General features: G+C 53.3%; 8 protein-coding genes across 8 annotated transcripts; 4 read left to right on the top strand and 4 right to left on the bottom strand.

The window, feature by feature from the left end:
• Positions 1–16: 16 nt before the first annotated feature.
• On the bottom strand, positions 17–1,578 carry BO97DRAFT_405098 (F-actin-capping protein subunit alpha). The gene is made up of 7 exons (XM_025695110.1): positions 1,413–1,578; positions 1,312–1,330; positions 1,088–1,203; positions 942–1,031; positions 828–880; positions 617–754; positions 17–560 (listed from the first exon to the last, which is right to left on the bottom strand). Exons 1-7 carry the CDS (start codon positions 1,467–1,469, stop codon positions 209–211), a joined length of 825 nt encoding a protein of 274 aa, XP_025552418.1. The 5' UTR covers positions 1,470–1,578; the 3' UTR covers positions 17–208.
• Positions 1,579–1,968: 390 nt separating this feature from the next.
• Positions 1,969–4,162, top strand: BO97DRAFT_442683 (Zn(II)2Cys6 transcription factor). Its single transcript, XM_025698284.1, has one exon. It carries the CDS (start codon positions 2,272–2,274, stop codon positions 4,024–4,026), a length of 1,755 nt encoding a protein of 584 aa, XP_025552419.1. The 5' UTR covers positions 1,969–2,271; the 3' UTR covers positions 4,027–4,162.
• A 221-nt stretch (positions 4,163–4,383) lies between these two features.
• Positions 4,384–6,960, top strand: BO97DRAFT_367560 (uncharacterized protein). Its single transcript, XM_025692662.1, has 2 exons — positions 4,384–5,875; positions 5,930–6,960. Exons 1-2 carry the CDS (start codon positions 4,712–4,714, stop codon positions 6,755–6,757), a joined length of 1,992 nt encoding a protein of 663 aa, XP_025552420.1. The 5' UTR covers positions 4,384–4,711; the 3' UTR covers positions 6,758–6,960.
• A 191-nt stretch (positions 6,961–7,151) lies between these two features.
• On the bottom strand, positions 7,152–10,096 carry optE (small oligopeptide transporter, OPT family; the record flags this gene model as incomplete). Its single annotated transcript, XM_025699894.1, has 12 exons — positions 7,152–7,385; positions 7,625–7,749; positions 7,831–7,947; positions 8,003–8,084; positions 8,139–8,192; positions 8,239–8,459; positions 8,505–8,803; positions 8,874–8,953; positions 9,077–9,274; positions 9,345–9,473; positions 9,541–9,774; positions 9,824–10,096. The coding sequence occupies 12 exons, from the start codon at positions 10,094–10,096 to the stop codon at positions 7,152–7,154; spliced, it is 2,046 nt and encodes a 681-aa protein (XP_025552421.1).
• A 747-nt stretch (positions 10,097–10,843) lies between these two features.
• Positions 10,844–12,526, top strand: BO97DRAFT_469967 (NAD(P)/FAD-dependent oxidoreductase; the record flags this gene model as incomplete). Its single annotated transcript, XM_025699895.1, has 2 exons — positions 10,844–12,245; positions 12,306–12,526. Exons 1-2 carry the CDS (start codon positions 11,156–11,158, stop codon positions 12,524–12,526), a joined length of 1,311 nt encoding a protein of 436 aa, XP_025552422.1. The 5' UTR covers positions 10,844–11,155.
• BO97DRAFT_367565 (phosphatase PAP2 family protein) lies at positions 12,354–13,938 on the bottom strand. Its single transcript, XM_025692663.1, has 4 exons — positions 13,722–13,938; positions 13,568–13,661; positions 13,169–13,508; positions 12,354–13,098 (listed from the first exon to the last, which is right to left on the bottom strand). The coding sequence occupies exons 1-4, from the start codon at positions 13,866–13,868 to the stop codon at positions 12,714–12,716; spliced, it is 966 nt and encodes a 321-aa protein (XP_025552423.1). The 5' UTR covers positions 13,869–13,938; the 3' UTR covers positions 12,354–12,713.
• Positions 13,939–14,085: 147 nt separating this feature from the next.
• On the top strand, positions 14,086–15,426 carry med7 (mediator complex subunit MED7). Its single transcript, XM_025695111.1, has 2 exons — positions 14,086–14,425; positions 14,479–15,426. The coding sequence occupies exons 1-2, from the start codon at positions 14,162–14,164 to the stop codon at positions 15,001–15,003; spliced, it is 789 nt and encodes a 262-aa protein (XP_025552424.1). The 5' UTR covers positions 14,086–14,161; the 3' UTR covers positions 15,004–15,426.
• Positions 15,427–15,655: 229 nt separating this feature from the next.
• On the bottom strand, positions 15,656–18,315 carry BO97DRAFT_442689 (putative C6 transcription factor; the record flags this gene model as incomplete). Its single annotated transcript, XM_025698285.1, has 6 exons — positions 15,656–16,185; positions 16,255–17,021; positions 17,173–17,840; positions 17,894–17,985; positions 18,048–18,160; positions 18,217–18,315. The coding sequence occupies 6 exons, from the start codon at positions 18,313–18,315 to the stop codon at positions 15,927–15,929; spliced, it is 1,998 nt and encodes a 665-aa protein (XP_025552425.1). The 3' UTR covers positions 15,656–15,926.
• Positions 18,316–18,542: the final 227 nt, after the last annotated feature.

The raw sequence follows: 18,542 nt of genomic DNA on the forward strand, positions 1-18,542 counted from the left end.
TCACTTCGGATACGCGTTCCAGTTAGCGGATGGAGCTACTCGATACGGTGTCTGCAAGGCAAGGCTAATCGGGATCGCGGATCCCGCTTATCTACATTCTGCGCATCTTACCAACTACCTATTTACGCACCCATTAGAACTACCTGCTGTCTGCTGCACACATAAACCTGGCTCACTTGCATGCACGAATCCAATGTCCACGGTGAAACTACCGTCCCTTTCCACCAGAGATGTCCTGTCCCAGGCGGTAGCCGCCAACCTTCTCCCACTCGACCTTTTGCCGAGTGATCGGCAACTGTCTGCGCAGCCCCTTGAACGATCCCTCCGCCATCTGTACGAAAGCCCGGTTCAATTCTTCTTGGTAGTCGCGCTCCGCTCCCGCAATGCGCGACATGATGGCGCTAGCTTCCGAGGACGTCACGGACAGGTTGATCGGCTTGGTTGTGTTGAGCGCCACATTGCCGTCCTCGTAGTAGTGCACATCCACCTGGATCTTACCAGAGATCTCGGTCGACGAAGACGAAACGGGGACGGTGTAGATCGAGCGGAAGCGACCGTTCCTGATATATTCTGTCAGCAAGAGAGTGTCGTTGCCTGACAGCATGAGAAATCTCACCAGAAGTTGTTCGGGGAGTAGCGGTTGGCTACGAGGACAATGGCAACGGCGCTGTCGTTCTCGATGGGATAGACACCGTATGAGCAATTGCGGTAGTGTTCGCGGGCGTGTGCGCCAAGGGACTTGAGGAGGGATTTGCTGGATTGTCGCGGGTCAGCGCTGAATCCCAGCCATTTGAGATGACAGGATCGAAGATGCACGAAACACTCACATCAAGTCCGCGTTCTGCGACTCGAGAACATATGATTGCGCGGCGGACGCTTCCTACAGTGACGCAAGAAGGTCAGTTGCCTTGACACTCCACAGCGGACGGTGCGGTTCCAACCTGGGTGACATGGTCCACCTCAAACGAGGTCTGGCTTTCCACGTCAAAGTACCGATTTCCCTCCAGCTTGTTGTATTCGGTGATCAGGACCTATGAGCACGCTGTCAGATCGTACTCCAGTCAGGGGTATCACCGGCGCAGCGCACCTCCTGACTAGCACCCGGAAGCTTCACGGTCGCCAGCTGTGTCTCGTTGTAGCGCTCGAAGGCCGGGGCCAGGGAAGGAAGAATGTCCGGTCCGTCGGAGGTCAAAGATTTGACATCTATGCTTGTTCAGTTCTGGGTTGGTTGCCATGGACGGTACGGGTGCGGGGAGACGAGGAGAGGACGGCCGGGATGGGGATAAGGCATGCGGCGGGGGATAGGCGTACCTGCGACAACATCGGCGAGCTAGATCAGGTCAAGGTTAGTTTCAAACAAGTTCACTGCAGCAAATATCTTGTCCACCATCGTGCACTTCGAATTGACGTACCTCTCCGGGCGGGGCACCCTCGATGAAGGAGGATGCAACTTCAACGGTGGAAGCCATGGGTGGCTGGATCGCTAGTGCACAAGGGGTCAAGCTAGATTAAAACAAAACCAGGAATCGAAGGCAGAAAAGAAGCAATATGTTAACGAGGGGGCAAGTGGGATGAAGGCAACTGGCTGATGGATGATGGACAGCTCCCCGATGTCAACACGGAGGTCTAGCGCGATAACCGCCGGAGAGTCGCACGTGGCCACTGAGAGTTGAAGCTGCGGCTGTCGGTATTAGTCGTCACAACATCTGTATCGCTAACAATTTACATTTGCATCGCGATACTTTCGAGTATCGGTCAAAACCAAATTTCAAGTGTATAAATGATATCTATCGGTATTGTGCAATCAGCATAGCCTTGCCCATACAGATCTCATTCATGACCGAATGATCTTGCCTCAAAACCTCAGGCATCCACGGAACGGGGTAATTCCCGACTCCGCTCTTATCGACGGCGATCCGGCGATGACTCGGACTATTTTAGCATCTCGATAAGCCTCTCTTGTCTTCCCCTCATCTGGCTGATTAAACCAGCAGTCAGATTGAACCATCAAAGTTCTTATCCGGTCATCTTAGCCAGACCAATCAGTTCTGTACTACACACTGGATTGCTTGGCCAGTTACAGTACCGCTACGTGCCCCTCACGAAGTTTTGCGGAAGACATCTGTTGGTCTTGGTCTTGCCACAACACGTCGCAACTGGAGTGCAAGTCCTTCTTCCGGGTGAAGACTTGCTCAGGCCGGCCAGCCGATCGGTGGCTTCCTGAGACTTCAAAAACTCGACGATCCGGCCATGTAAAAGATCATCGGTCGGATGCCGCGCAAGAAGGCTGCAGACCGCGTGGGTCCGGTCAAGACCCGAAGCCGTGGCGGCTGTAAAGAATGCCGCGCGAGTCGAGTTCGCTGCGACACGAAAAAGCCGACATGCACCAGGTGCTCGGAGAAGGGGTTGGTCTGTACAACTCAACTAGTTCTCAAATGGGAATCCGAATTCGTGAGCCGTGGCCTTGCCTTTGGCCGAGCCGGCGTCTGGAGTAAGGCTCGGGCTGCTGGTGGGCCTTCCCCAAAGCCGTCGCCCTCGGCCTCCGCATCTATCTTCTTTGACAATCAAGAATGGTGTCCAGTCCCGCTAATTGAATCGTGGGGCTTTGTCAATAGCGGGGTTGCATCCTTTGACCAGCCGTACGAAGTCGACGTTGCATGCGACGAATTGAACGCCCTAGTCGTCCGGGAAAGAGGCTATCATCAATTCCAATCGCATGTCAGCGAAAACAGTCTAGACTCGCCGCTCTCGATGCACATCTTGGAACCCTCTTTTCCTTACCCGGAGCCTACCAGATTGACTCCCTCGTTGTCATTGTTCCCTCCTATGTCTGCGTCTGAGGATCGGTGCCTCTTTGACTACTATCTTCAACAGGTGTGTCCTCGGACCACTGCCAGCTCCAAGCTCTCGTCGCCTTTTGCATCGGTCATTCTACCTTTCTGCCTGTCGGCCTCCCCGCTCATGTTCACCGCGATACAAGCACTCGGGGCATGTCATCGGTCGCGATTCGACTCTGCATACAGTGTCATTGGGCTTCGGCTCAAAGCCCAGGCTCTACGGGGCCTGCGCCATCGCCTTACAGAAGAAGGCCCTCTCATCTGCTCCTCCGATCCTGAGGTGCTAGCTATCATGATGATGCTGTGCCTCTATGAGATCGTAGACAATTGCGATCAACGTTGGACGATCCATTTGAAAGGTGCCAAAGACCTGATTCGCCTTCGCAGACAACAGCGGCCTTCCCTCGCTCGCTCTCGTGATGCTCAAGATCCTGTGTCGGCTTTTGCCGAGCTCTTCTTCGCCTTCCAAGATGTTATGGGGCGCACTGCATGCGGCGTGGAAGTGAGCTTTGGGACAGATTACTGGCAGGAGAATGAACGGAACATCGACCTCTGGATGGGTTGCAGTCCCGAGCTCGTTTCTATCCTCTCTTCTATCACTGAGATGAGTCGGACGAGACGAAGTCTGACCACCAATGCAGCCCGAGCATCATTCTCGCAGCGGGCAGCGTCCTTGGTGCGCAAGCTCGAGAACCTTGTGCAAGAGGTTGACGGTGACGATGACAACAACCTTCAAGCTGCTGCTGAGCTGAAGCGTCTTGCTGCAGTATTATATCTTCACTGCGCACTGTACGGGGCGTCCCCATCCACGCCCTTGGTGGTGAGCTACGTTCGGAGGATCTTACGGCTTGTGTCGGACCTACTGGACTCGGGCTCGTTGGTGAGCATGACGTGGCCTGTGTTCGTGGCTGCAGTTGAACTGGACCCGGTCCAAGATGAGGTGTGGAGAGATAACAGTGGTGAGACGGTGGTCTACGGGCGACCCTTAGTGCTGCGGGCATTGGCGGCGATGGCGGAGTCGAGCGTGTCCAATGTTGCTCGGACCCGGGCGGTCATTGTCAAAGTGTGGCAGGCGCGAGACAGTGACATGCTCAAAGGGTCGCCTGTGGACGTCTCGGACGACATCCAGGGCTGCAATGACTGGGAATGGTATGTTGCACCTATTAGCAATGCGATGAGCTTGGCATGATGGGGATCTATTGCAGCACAACGTTGATATGAATGGGTACGACCTCCGTGGAGTTACATGTAGGATAAGTTGGTCTTTTCTTATTATGGCTCGGTGTTTTCCAGGACTACAGACTACAGACTACAGATAGTTCCAGTGTAAATAATGTGAAAATGTGATTTTATTTGAAGTACAGTATTGGTATGGTCAGACTTGCCGCCCCAATCAGAGCTGGGAATCGAGTAGGCGGGGCAAGCGAGGTGTGATTGGCCGGATTAGGAGGCAGTCCAACGTCAGTCGCGCCGAGCCGAAAGCCGAACGCGCGCAGAGCAAAGACGAAAGACCAAAGAAGAAGAAGAAGACTTGGACCTTCCCACTCACTCACTCACTGCATCTGTCGCCCAATACTTGCTTTAGCGCTTGATCGCATTCTCCTTCAGAAAGTTCCACGCCCACCGAAACCATAGCAGGAAACTATCTCTTCAGCTCGCCTTCTCCCCGCATTGACCTCAAGAGCCCCCTTCCAGCGACAGGCAATCACTCCATCGACCGAGTACGAACGGACCTCACCGTGATTCTTCTCGAAGAATACCCGCCTCCGATCAATTTGGCCGCGACCAGATCGTTTGTCACGATGGTCCCTTCTGTCTGATCATCAATTCAGCTGCAGCATTGACACGTGTTTGAATTGATCTCATTGCCTACTATGTCATCATCGCAAGCCCCTTCCACCTTGTCGCACAGTCTGGCCATCCCATTCGCGAGTCGCCTGAGCGAGCAACTGTCTCAGCGGTCCGAAAACACTAAATCAGCCATCGACTCCGGCAATACGGTCGACAGGAGCAGGTCGCTAGGGCCTCCTCTACGCCCATCACCGGCCGCTCGCTCGCTCTCCGACGCTGCAAAGCCGGTTTCCGCTACACCCCACCTTCCCCCCGATTCCCGACCTCCTAGTAAGGATGATTCTTCACTCTCATCGACTCCCGAGACTCCCCACCGGTCTTTCATGCACAATTTCCCCTTGAATTTCCCCTCCAAAACACCTGGCTCGGGCTCCTTGTCGGCGTCCACCCGCGCCCCGCTTTCTCCCAAGCTCGACTCCTCCCACATCTACGGCTCTCCGGGCTCCGTGCTTCCCCGTCGCTCGCGAGGCCTCGACTTCTCTCGTGCTTGTACCAATCTTCATCACTCTACGCTCGCCGAGGCATCGCCAGACTCGTCACCTACCGTTGGCGGGCGCGGTGTGAATATTCCCCAACGTCGCGGCTCGCTGGGTTCGTCATCCGCTCATCCGTTCTCGACCTCGAACCCGGGCGACCGCACAACGATCTCGAGCTCGGTCTCGAGTATCAACATGATGGAATCCGATACGAGCAGCAGTGAGGAGGATGATGAACCCATGATGGGCGATCGGGATGATATCATGATAACCAACACCCCGCAGGCGAAGAAGTTTGGGGGCGGTGTCAGTCCTTTCGCGGTAGGCAACGTATCGAGTCCGGGAAGTGAATGGATGGGCGGCTATTCGCAGGCGGCGGCCAGCCTCATGAGCTTCCAACGCGCTCGTTTCCGGAAAGGACGTAGCCGACACAGCTCCAGCAGTGGCAGCTCCAAACAGAGTCCCGGACCGCTCTCGCCCCCAGTCATGAAGAGCATCGAGAATCCGAACGGTGGATATTTTGCTGCACGCGGCAGTGTCTCATCGCGTCGCGGAAGTCTCAGCCTGGGAACGCGGGACTTGCGCTTGTCGGATGTCAGTGACGAAGGCGAGCATCGCGCCATGCGGGGGCAGAGTCCCAATACATCAAACTCGGAGGGCGGGCCTCTGGGGGTTATACGTCGTGCTGTCACTCGACGGGGCAGTCTATTGGTAAGTGCATTGTTTTTACATGTGGAGATCCTAGCTGCTAACCGTTCCTCACAGCCCAAGACGAAGACTTTCGCACGCATCCGAGCAGCTCTGATGGAAGAAGGTGCTCCGATCGACAGCGAAGCCAAGCGCGAGGCCGAAGTCATCCGACAAGTCCGCGAAAGCGAGCCCGATGTACCGCCTAAATCACCCTTGGGTGTTCTCTCCTCGCTCGAATCCTTCACGCCATCTTCTACCATCGGACATGCGCACGAGGACTCGGCCGGAACCGGCGGACTCACCGTGACGCCCGACGAGCCCAAATTCAGCGATCAAGCCCATCGTAATTCGGGCGGGATCAACTTCTGGAACTCGTTCGATGAGCGGTACCGCACGCCGCCGCCACCCCCATCCCGACAGCACGGGGCCTCCTCCGTCTCCGAAGACGACCTGACCATGGACTTCACTCCGTCCACCACCACCACGACCACCATGCACCACCATCACCACGAATTTGTCAAACCGAGCGAACGTCCCGGCTCCCGCAGCGAAGCGTCCTCCTCGCACCCCACGCAATCCGGCTTCCTCGGCGAGCAGATCAGGCGCAAACGCCGCCGCGACGACGACTTCGACCCCAACCTCTTCAAACGCCGCGCCGTGTCCCCCAGCATGAGCGCGCAGAGCAGCCCCATCATGCCGAACTCGCCGGCCGTGAAGGACACCAGCCCCAACATCTGGGGCGCCCCGCGCTCGAACCTGGGATCACTGTTCGGCGACCGCCCCAGTGTCGGCGAGAACGGGGGCCGTCCGTCGACGAGTGGTCATTCGGGGAATCCGAAACGCGTAGGCTTGCAGGGGATGAATGAGACGAATGACGGGCTCATGAATATGAGTATAGAGTGATACATACCTACTTGTTTCAGACATCACTCTCCGGGAGGGCACGTTGATGTTAAGCGTTGCAACCATTTGACCATTCTTTAGCGGGTGCTGATTATCGATATTTTTGGGATATATTTGCCAGGGGCGTTGACGGCTTGCTTTGACTTTTGGGGCTTTTGCACGAGGGTGTTTCGCTTGTCATCATTTATAGCAAATAGTTACCGTCCGGTTGCATTATTGCACTACCTTTAATATTACCACACATAAGCTTATCACATTGCAAGGAACGTATACCAAGTGTAGAAAACCGATACGCAATCCAGCCCAGCTAGCAGCATACCCTAAGCCCCTCCCCAGTTCTAACCACGAACCTCAACATCAAACCCATCCAGGGAAAAAAAAATGAAAAAAAAAATCACGCCCAACTCCTAGGCCCAAACGTCTCATTCGCCCGCAACTCCAACCACGGCGTGCCCCGACTATCGACCGTCCCGCTATTCACATTATTCCCCCACCAGCTAAACGTGAAACCCGGCAGCGTCAAGGCGAAGAAGATGACGATGGCGGAGACGGCGACGCCCGAGTCTAATGCCGCGGAGAGCACGTAGTTGTATTTGGCCCACCAGTGCGGACGGCGGGTTTTGATTAGCTATTGAGGTGGATTCTTGTTTAGTGGGGGTTGCATGGTGGATTTAGGGAGTGGCGCACCTTGTTGAAGATGAGACTTACGGCGAAGGCGGTGGTGTAGTTGATTCCTGTCTTTATAGAGAGTTAGGTAGGATCTGATTCTGTGGGGAATGGATGGGAGGATGGTTGATGGATGGAAAGGGAAACGTACAGCGGGAGCGAGGTTGCCGGTGCCGGCGAAGAAGATGGGCCAGTGGAAACCTGGAATTGGGGAAGCGTTTGCGGGCGAGGAAGGTGAGGATCGGGAGGAGGGCGGCCGAGCCAGAAGAAGTGCAGGAGGCCTGAGTACATCTGGCCTAGGTTGTAGAGGCGGGCGGGGCCGATTGCTTTTTTGCATTGTTAGTTTGGTTTGGTTGCTGGATGTGGATGTGTTTGTGGGTGCGTGGAACGGGCTAGTCGGGACTCACCTCCCCAGAAGACGGCGCTGTTGTAGTTGACTCGGCCCTGTGGGCAGGTGAAGTTGTCGGGTTGGTCTTCCGAGCAGACGTCTTTGACGTGGCCGAGCATCCACAGGAGAACGCCGTCTGCGGTTTGGCTTGTTAGTGGAGTTGAGCTGAGGAAGGGTGAGGAGGTGCTCACGTTGGGTCAGCGTGCCCAGGATACAGGCTACCAGTTGCACGACGAAGAGGGTACGGCCGGGGATATTCATGTATAATCCGAGCTGCGCCATCGTATTTATTAGTGGAGGTTTCGTTGAAATGCGGGAGCGGCATACCTTCATGTCTGCTGCGTAGTACATTGCTTGACTCAGGCCTGTATATGCGTGAAACTGATTTCGTCAGCATGGTGCCGGGAGTGTTGAATGGGTTACGGACCTTGAAAACAAGCAGGACAAGGGGCTTCCCCTTGAGAAGGTATTCAGATACGATCTCACCCAACACAGTCAAGCAGTTGCTGTTCAGGTTTGCGACAGCATACACTGTTCCGACGAGGGTCACGTAGATGATGGCCAGAGCCAACGTGATGAAGAGGCCCCAGAAAGGTAGACCCGTATGCCAGACGTATTGAGTCATGATGGCAAGACCCCGATGGCAACCTAGGCACATGAGTCGATATACACCAAGACATGAACATCAGGTACGTACTGTGAGCACCGCATACCACCACCACGGGACATCGGGATACCGGGACAGTAATCTGGCGTGAACATCCTTCTTGCTCTGGCCTTTGAACGTGCTGACAATATCCTTGGTATGGTATAGCAGGACATGCGTGATCAGGCAGCTCAAAACCGCAAAGCCCACTCCATAACTGAGAGAGAAGGTGACCGGCAGGAAGATAGGACTGTAGGCTTTGTACTTACCCTCAACGATTGTCCCGGTCTTGTCTAGGATGCGACTCGAGTTGTAGAGATTGCCGGTGTTGTCGTAGGCATCAGAGCTCATTAGAGGGGAGGTAGGCGGTATACCAGGCGTTTGTGTAGTAGAGAATGGGTGCTGCAATAGCATACACGAAAAACCAGCCCGCGAAAACATTGACTTGTGCCCAGAATGGGATCACCAGCGGCGAGGTATAGTATGCGATCTGGCTCTAGTCAAACGTGGTCGGTAGATACCCGAGACCGGTTGTCATCCCAAACAGATTGTTCAATACTTTTTTATCGGAATTATTGTTAGCAAGTTGAGCTTTTTGCGAGGAGGAAAGGCAGCATACTAGGAGCCGCCCAGCAAAAAATGCGAAAGTGCTCAGCCCGGTGAAGATATAACCAGGAAACCAATACCAGCAGAAACTCCCGATGCAGGCATACATAAAGAATCGGTATCGAGAAATCTTCCAGCTGTTAGCTAGAGGATTCGCTCCACTATGCAAGGTCTGGAAAAGCGCTGCATTGGCAAGCGTTGAGGGCCAGATCTACAGATCAGTATTAGCGCCAGTATATGAGACTATGTCCAATCATACATATCATTTGCGGTGGCTCGACTATGTAGCGGTAGGTAAGACCAGCAAGACCCAGTCCGAACAGTTGCATGGTCAAGGACAGCAGAATTTGATAGCCAACTGGGGTCGACATATTGAGGTACACTTTTTGTGCTTGAATAATTGCACTGGCCTGACAATGGAGTTAGTATGCGTCGCCCATCCAGTACATCCCGGCCCAAATGAAGGAGAAGCCATACCCAAGATTGGTTTAAACTCAGGTTCGACATGGTTGTGATCACAGCATGTTCTTTGATATTGAAATGGTGATCAGGATTGATATCCAATTCCCAGCGACCGATTTTGTACTTCATGATAGGCAGCGCCTTCGCGAAGGCACAGCCCACTGGATAGGTGATAAGCTGCGCAACGAGCGAGGTGATTGTTACGCTGGGATAGCGCATGGAGAAAAACTGGTTCACCCCAGTGCCAATCTCTGGTGATCATGAGTATGCAAAGCAATGGTATAGCGACAGTACATACAAGAGTGAAAACAACGCCGAGGAACCGCATTCGAAAGGTATTGATGGGCAACGTGGGGTCATCTGTGTTTGGCACGTTCGCCCGTACTTCGAGATATGGGGAGTTGTCGGAGTCGATTGTGTATTCGACCGTGCTGCTCTCGCCAATAGCAATCTCCAAGGCATCCGCGCTGTTCAACGGCTTCTTGGACATGCCATCATCAGATGGAACTAAACCAGCGGCATAGATCTCAACATCTGCACTATGCAGTGTCTCTGACTGAGGTTGTGTCATGGAGCACGTGTGCCTAGAAAGGCTTGATACTGTGATCGCCTGGAAGAATATTCGAGTACAAGAATTGGACGAAGGTCATTGAACAGTAAGAATCAGATTTTATGGCAGTCTTTTGCCCACTTTTGTAGTCAACGGTACAGGACACCGTCTCTCGAGAGATATGCCGATGGAATCCATATCGAACATGAAGATAAAATTCTAACAGAGGTCACAGAGTAGCCGCGATTGTAGCAGATTAGAGGCTTATCCTTATAGAAAAGGGCGGTCGATCTCAATGCGATGCACCATAATGCGGAGTAGAAAACGGGGTAGGCAGGAAAGAGTCGCCATTGGGCCTAGAAGAAATGCTAAAGCCATGCCACGGACTAACAGCGAGGAAACGAAGAGTAGGTAAGGTCCAAGCGAACGAATGGCGGCAAACCGCAACGATAAACTCCGGGAAATCTTGCAGGGGTGGTTAGTATTAATATCAAGGCCAGTGGCGGCCCGGCTTGTATGATAGCAGAGCTAGAATAGGCCAAAACATTTTTTATCTCGTGCAATTGACACTATGGCTTCAAGCACTCAATTAGCCTTGTCGCTGGGTGCATTCTTGCTCGTTCGTACTCCGGGCGAAGCCATTCCCTTTTCGGTGGGCCGAGGTCGGCGATGAGTTCGGCCCCGCCCGCCGGAGCTGCAGCGCTGGACAAGATTCATCCTAATGGAAGCTTTATCGTATCATATCGCTGCACTGTCCATGCGGGGAACCTTGGGTCCATTTCCTGTCTTGGAGATTTGGAGGCGTGTCCGCCGTTATCGATAAGCATCGCGTGGACCTTCCTGGCCATCGATGTATCAGAAGAGCCAAGCATCTCATGCTCAAGTAGCTGGCGTCTGGTGTCTCTATAAGAGTCAGCTTCAAAGCTAGTGAGGGTAGACGGTTTGCTCCCATCCAATTCATCTTTAATTGCAGAGGTGACCACTTCGGAGGTGAATTGTTGTTGGTACAAGCCTCTACACATCCCCCGTTCTGTTTGACTCAGCCGTCCCATTCCCCAACTTGCCACATCCAACCTCACGATGGTCACGAAAAACTCGTCGATTCTGATCGTCGGAGCCGGCACCTGGGGGTGTTCAACTGCCCTTCACCTTGCTCGCAGAGGGTACACCAACGTCACGGTCCTTGACCCCTACCCCGTGCCGTCTGCCATCTCGGCCGGAAATGATGTGAACAAAGTCATTTCCTCCGGCCAATACAGCAACAGAAAAGATGAAATCGAGGTGAACGAGATCTTAGGAGAGCAGGCCTTCCAAGGATGGCTGAACGACCCCCTCTTCAAGCCATACTACCACGACACAGGCCTGCTCATGTCGGCTTGCACGTCAGCGGGACTAGACCGTCTTGGTATCCGGGTTCGGCCCGACTCAGGCTCAAACCTAGTCGAAGTGAACAAACCAGAGGATTTCCGTGCCCTTGCGCCAGCAGTCCTCAAGGGCGGATTTCCGGGCTGGAAGGGATTCTTCCTCCGGTCGGGTGCCGGCTGGGCCCATGCCCGCAATGCTCTCGTGGCTGCTGCGAGGGAAGCACAGAGGCTTGGTGTGAGATTCGTCACGGGGACGCCGGCGGGCAAGGTCATTACACTGATTTTCGAGAACAACGACGTCAAGGGCGCCGTCACCGCGGACGGCAAGATCTGGCGCGCCGATCAAACTATCCTCTGTGCGGGCGCAAATGCCGGGCAGTTCTTGGACTTCAAAGATCAATTGCGTCCCACTGCGTGGACGATCGTCCACATCGCTCTGACGCCTGAGGAGCGCCCCCTCTACAAGAACATGCCCGTTATCTTCAACATCGAGAAAGGGTTCTTCTTCGAGCCAGACGAGGAGAGGGGCGAGATCAAGATCTGCGATGAACATCCCGGCTACACTAACATGGTCAAATCCCCGGAGGGCAAGTTACAGAGCCTGCCCTTCGAGATGACACAAGTGCCTCTTGAATCCGAGAAGCGAGTGCGGGCGCTCCTCGCCGAGACCGTCCCTCAACTCGCAAATCGTCCATTCAGCTTTGCGCGAATCTGCTGGTGTGCTGATACTGCCAATCGCGAATTCATCATCGATCGTCACCCACAGCACAAATCTCTGGTTCTGGGCTGCGGAGCTTCTGGCAGAGGTAGGTCTCCGAAACTTCAATGTCTCGACATTGCGACAGGTGCTGACATGTCTCCATTAGGTTACAAATATCTGCCATCAATCGGCAACCTGATCGTTGATGCTATGGAGGGTAAGGTTCCTCCGAATATTCACGACCTAATCAGGTGGAGTCCAGAGATTGCCTCCAACAGAAATTGGAGTGACACTCTGGGAAGATTCGGAGGGCCCAACAAAGTCATGGACTTTCATGATGTCAAGGAATGGACCCATGTGAAATACAGAGATATTTCCAAGTTGTAGCCATATGAGTCAGAAAAAAGACAAATCCAAGAGGTATAATTTCAAAATTTGTTATCCGTACATGCGATGCGCAAAATCAGGAGTAGATACCATAAGCGATTAGCGAATATATGAAACACCAAATACCTCTCCTACATGGCTCTAGGGTATCACAGGAAATTTGAGAACTAAATGTGGAAAGGTATACCTACCGACCACCAGACGTTGTGGTTTCACCAAGTGCGTAGGATTCCTGTCTAGCAGCCCATTGGCGCGAAGTCGACCCACGACCGAAGATTTGTTGTTCTTCATCATCGGCGAGTTTCGTGAAGCCGTCAGAGCCTGAGATCTCATCCCTTCCGTAAGGCTCGTCGCATGTTACTGACCGCAAAGGTGGAAAGTAGCGGCGATACGAGAACCTGGCTACCAAGAAACCAAGAATGGAACCGCACGTAACATCATAGACATCATGACGGTAGTCATCCAAGCGAGAGATCGCAATCATTAAAGCGCATAACAGGGGCACAAATGCGACGAGGCAGCGAAATAGGTCGGTTCTGGGTCGGAAAATGTGCATTTGGCCGCACAAGAATCTAGATAGAAAGAAAGCGGTATTCAGCAGCTGCGCCGTGCATAGAGATAACGAGGAGAACTCAAACTCACAGTGTTAAATAGCCCAAACCAGCGAAAGAGAAACTGCTGTGTCCGCTAGGAAAGCTTCTCCATCCTTCTTGCAGGATATGTTCACTTGACTGCGTGCACACAGTCCATGCGACCAATGAGTCTGCCGGTGTTCCCTTCCTGGGAAGACAACGTGAGATCAAATCCGGCCGCGGTCTACCAACGGAGTTCTTTATGATATCGGTGATAAGCGAGGTCAACATCACGGCGATCAAAAAGCCCAGCAAGGTCACTTGAACTTTATGAGGGGACGGTCGGAACGTCGCAGCCCAGACAAGAAGAATCAGGAACGGGATGACTCCAGCATATACAATCGACCAAACTATGAGCTAGTGGTAAGCACACGGGCGAAACTGTCGCTTGGGCTTCGGAAGGTCTCACCAACGGGGACTCTCTCGACGACGGCGAAGGGAAATTGTATTGCTTTGTTGTCTAAGTGGAACATGCGGTGGAAGGGGGTCACGAATAATTGTATCTATCCATTCCCAAGAGGGTTAGAGTCAATAATTGTCAGCGAAGCGAGGTCTGGGCTTACCAATATCCAGAATCCAACGATACACGCCAGCGCGAAAGTGTCAAGCACGGGGTACGATCGCTGATAAAGACGAGACATTGTGCCGGTCACTTCGCTCGGGTGCGCAAGAGGGGATGCTGATCCAGCAGCAAATCCATTGCGAGGCATATCCAAAGCACTCAAGGAAGAATGAAGATCATGCGAGACCGACAAAAAGTCCGCGTCAGGGAGAATGGTGCAATGGAGATGACGGAGGATGATCAGCAAGCGGAGGAGTAAAGCCAGCGGCAGCGCTGGCCGCCTGCTGAGCACAGACCACCTCCGCCCGGTCTCCGCATTCCGCCGCCGCCTCAATCCAACTTGACTTTCCGCTTCATCGCTGCATCTGATCCCAGAATCGATCGCCTGAACAAGCGCCATCGTTGACAACAGCCCAGGCAGTCAGATACTTCACAGTTACGATGGCTGACGCAGGGCAACAACGGGCGCTTACAACTGCCTTCGCTCCCCCACCACCGTTATGGAAACACTTCACCCCCGAGAACATCAAGAGACTGGAACAGATCAAGAAAGAGGCCTCCAAAGGCGAAGATGGCAAGCCCAAGAAGAAGAAATGGACACCAGCCGAACTCCGCGAACTGGATCTACCTCCTGAGCTGCGGTTTCTCGTACCACCAGCAATTCCGACCTCCGGACATTACAGTGTCTTCGGGGAGCTTCAAAGCGTCAGTCCTCAAACGTCGAAGCTCATCTGGCCTTACTGCTCATCCTTGTCTAGTTGTCGACAGCTCTTCCATCTCTCCAAGACCAGGGAATCACACAGCTCTACCCCTCCACCCCGAGTGCCGAAGACGATCGCCAATCTCCATCCGAACCAACGCGACCGTTAAACCACGCATACTATCTCCTCAAGATCAGCAAGTCCCTACTTCTGAACTTTCTGGAGTTTGTCGGCATCCTTTCTATTGCCCCGGAACAATTCGAGGCTAAGGTGGAGGATCTGCGCAATCTGTTCATTAACGCCCACCATCTTCTGAACCTTTACCGGCCACACCAGGCTCGCGAGTCGTTAATCATGATGATGGAAGAACAACTTGGTCGAACGAAAAAGGAGATCGAGGAGATGGACAAGCTCAAGGCAGAAATTACGGGCGTTTTGGAGAGGCTAGAGGCCGACGGCAACGCTGCGCAAGCCTCGGCGCAAGCCGACAAGGATAGCAAACAGAATTCAGCTACGGATGCGCAGGCCATCGAGGACGCAAAGCTGATCTGGGATCTTCTGGACGAGAAGACCAATGGCTGAGCATGACTACCAACAGACTGCTTCCAGCATTCTACGACCCGCAGCTTGACAATTCCGAGCCAGATGGTGTGACCGTACTACAGATGGCAGTACGCGCTTATCCGCTTCAAAGAAGAATGAACTTGGGATATCGGTACTATTCACAATTACTGGCCAAGCTATATCAAGTCCGCGACAAGGAATTCCCATCGACCACTGGGCAGACGAGACCTGCACAACGCGCTGCGCGGTATCCCCACATCGAATCACGGGCCGTCATTCTTCCATGGGATCACGTGCCACACTAATCTCTCCCGCGCCTTTAAATTCCCACTCATTTTTCCTTCCGCAGTTCATCTTCACCGATCACTTGGTCAAGGCTTCATGATGGCCCTACCTCCACAACACTCAGCATATTAGCGACTTGCAGTTACTGTACTAATGGTGAGTCCTACAATCGGAACCTCCAGCACCCTCATTCTACAATGATGATTTGCGTCTATTTATGTTTCAACCCCATCTGAGAGTACTCAGTACTTTTTGATTACAATTCACGCATCTTTCATTCGCATTCTTCTGAAACAAGCCCTTAAAGCTTGTCCATTTCATCTCAGCCATGATTGTTCTTCCAGAACTATTTGAACCGCATTGCTGACTTGCTCAGTTCTAGGATCCCTCTTCTAGCCTATGAAGATAGCTCCAATGAAAATATCCTGTTCATCTCAAACCCTCTCCGCCTGTAGACCGTAGTCCACTTCATTATGTGCGAGAATGCTCAGTGTGCTTTTGCCCTTCCAATAGTAGCTATTCCTCAACCCTGAGATCAGGCTATCTCTCCGAACCCGCTTTAAACATATAATCAACCCGATCGATAACTCCCGCAAATCAACGCCTCACGCCACAACCTTCTCTTTTGAAGACAAAAAAGTTCCGGCGGAAAAGGACTACGAAGCAGAGCGCTCGCTCCATGCTTTCTCAATCGCGCAGCTAGCCAGTCTATAAAGCTCGGTGACGAAATCGGCGACCATCTTGATGTGCACGATCTCGTTAACGGACGAGGGCTGGCGCAGGAAGATGCGCTCCATCATGCTCATGGCCGTCTTGAGTAGGCCCAGGTCCTTGGTGGCCTGCGGGTCGGTGGGGTTCTGGAGGATGTTGCAGAAGATGGCGAGGAGGGCGGACATGGGGTAGAAGATGAGGGTCCTGGTTTTATTGTCAGCAAAGAATCCGAGGTGTGGTGGGACGAATATCCTTGTCGGAGGGGGCACTAACCAGAAGATACCCGTTACCAGAACGTGTTCGGACGCCTGGAGATACAAAAGGGTGGAGCGGCTGGCCTCGACGGAGAGGGCGAGGCTGGAGTTGACGCCGTCCATGATCTTGTACTGGTCCTTGGTCCAGGACTGGCAGCGGCTGCTGGCCTGGTGGATGATGGTCATGCACAGGTGGTAGTTGAGGCGGAGCATGACCTTGTGCATGTTGGCGTTGGGGTCGGGGGTCTCCTGCGAGAAGGAGAGGGTGGGACGCCAGTGGTGCGGGATGGAGAGCCGCCAGCGCTCGAGGTCGTCGTCCAGCTCGCGGATCTCCTTCAGCAGCTCCGCGTCCGTCTTCTTGAGCGCCCGGAACGAGTACAGCGCGCTGTAGGCCCGCGACTTGATGATGCTGAGCCGGATGTCCACCGGGTACAGCGGGTCGCTATGCGCGTTGTGCATCGCGTGGCAGCCGTCCAGGCTGTCCATTCCGTGCGCGAACAGCGTATCGGCGTAGTTTGGTGGGAGCGTCAGGTCGCAGTTCTCGTCGGAGAAGGTCTGCGGCTGGCCCGTGCGGAGCGAGACGTCCTTCTCGAGCGTGTAGCACAGCCAGAAGATGCTTCGGATTTGCTGCTGCGTGCGCACGCTCGTTTCATCCGGTAGAGACGCGAGATATTCGGGCGAATAGCAGAATGCCGTGTGGCCGCCGAGTACGAATATCATACGAGCGGCGAGTGAACCGTAATAGTTCGCTGATTGCAGATTGCCGGTCACGAGCTCGTACATTGCCTGCGTAGAGTTAGTCAGCTCTTATCAAACCGGTGAGCAGTGATGTTACAATATCGGTCGGAGACTTTTCAGCAAAGACACACCCCGGCAATAGAACTTAATGATGCTGACGTCCGGAGTAAAAAACTTATCACAAAAAGACGTAGCTTACCAGCATAGCAATCACTTGTAACCCTTCCAAGGAACTTGTCTCTTGCAAGATCTGTGGCACAAAATGCTGTGCCTTGACAATATAAGCCTCGCCATCAACTTGGGCCAAGCCTCGATGTGCTTGCTCATAATGAGGAGGTGGTATGAGATTCGCAAAGGCGACAAAAGCAAAGATAGAAGCTCGAATACTTGCACTCGCGCATAAGGGCCGGGCTTGCGACTGCTCATATGCTTCTCTGATTGTCTCCCGGTACAATACCGGGTCCAAAACTGGGAATATGGCTCTCATCAGCGATGAACAGAACATATTGAAGTAAGCCTCGACAATTCGCCGTTCGGGCAGCTCGAATGTGTTCCCCGGTTTAGAGTGCATCATCATAGCATCGTGGTTGAACGCTCTTTGTCTTTCCCATGGGGTTCGTGCAGAGCTCACGAGCCTGCTGAATGAAACGTTCTGGCCGGTTCTCGATTGAACCCATTGTCTTCCTTCGGGCAGCAATAAGGGGATACCTGTGAACAGGTTAAACACTCCAAGCTCACGGCCTGCAAAATGAAGCGCCACCGACGACGAGCCCGAACTCTGATAGTGGGATGTAAGAGGGATTTCGGGCAGTTCTGGAGCACTAGGTGTTGGACGCAAATCGTCGTGTGCTTGTGTTTGGTCAACAGCTGCTTGATATCAGTTGATGATTCAGCTAAGAGGCTCGATTCATGATACGAACCCGGGGGTTCTTCCATCAACTTTCCGGTCAGAAACTTTTCTATCCGCTCAATTCGCTCGGCTAGATCGGACGACTCGCGTAGGCTGGCGGTTCTAGGCCGGTTATTATATTGGCGAGGAATGAGAACGGGTCCTTGTGAAGGTGATGCTCGTACCCCCTTGCGTCTTTGGTGATCTTCCGCTTCCTCACGGTCACCCTTTCGAAGGTGCACGCAAGGTCATGATGACTACACCAGTTACATTTAGGCTGCGCACCATCGCATTTGATCTACAGGATGTCAGAGACTAAAGGCGAAATAAGTACATACAGGCGGCGAGGCAGACCTTTCTTTTGAAGCACGAGTCACAGGCCCTCGCAATACGTCTCCTAGGCCTCCGGGTATCCTCGTCCGACTTCTCAGCCGAAGCTGGCGAGGGATACATTTAAATAGAAGGATAGATGCTTTCAAATACCTTACCTATAGGTTGTAGCGATCTATATAGGCAGAAAGAGAAGTTACACAGCACAGAGAAGAACGGATGAAGAAACCGAGCCTTCCGACAGGATGCCGCTGACAAATCTTTGTAAGGCAGTGCAGCGCCATAGGTGCTTTGTCAGCGGAAGAAGAATCGACATTCAGCTGTTGATTTCCGCGAGGCAGCAGATTGAA

Source organism: Aspergillus homomorphus (assembly GCF_003184865.1).
Source record: "Aspergillus homomorphus CBS 101889 unplaced genomic scaffold BO97scaffold_14, whole genome shotgun sequence".
Lineage (NCBI taxonomy): Eukaryota > Fungi > Ascomycota > Eurotiomycetes > Eurotiales > Aspergillaceae > Aspergillus > Aspergillus homomorphus.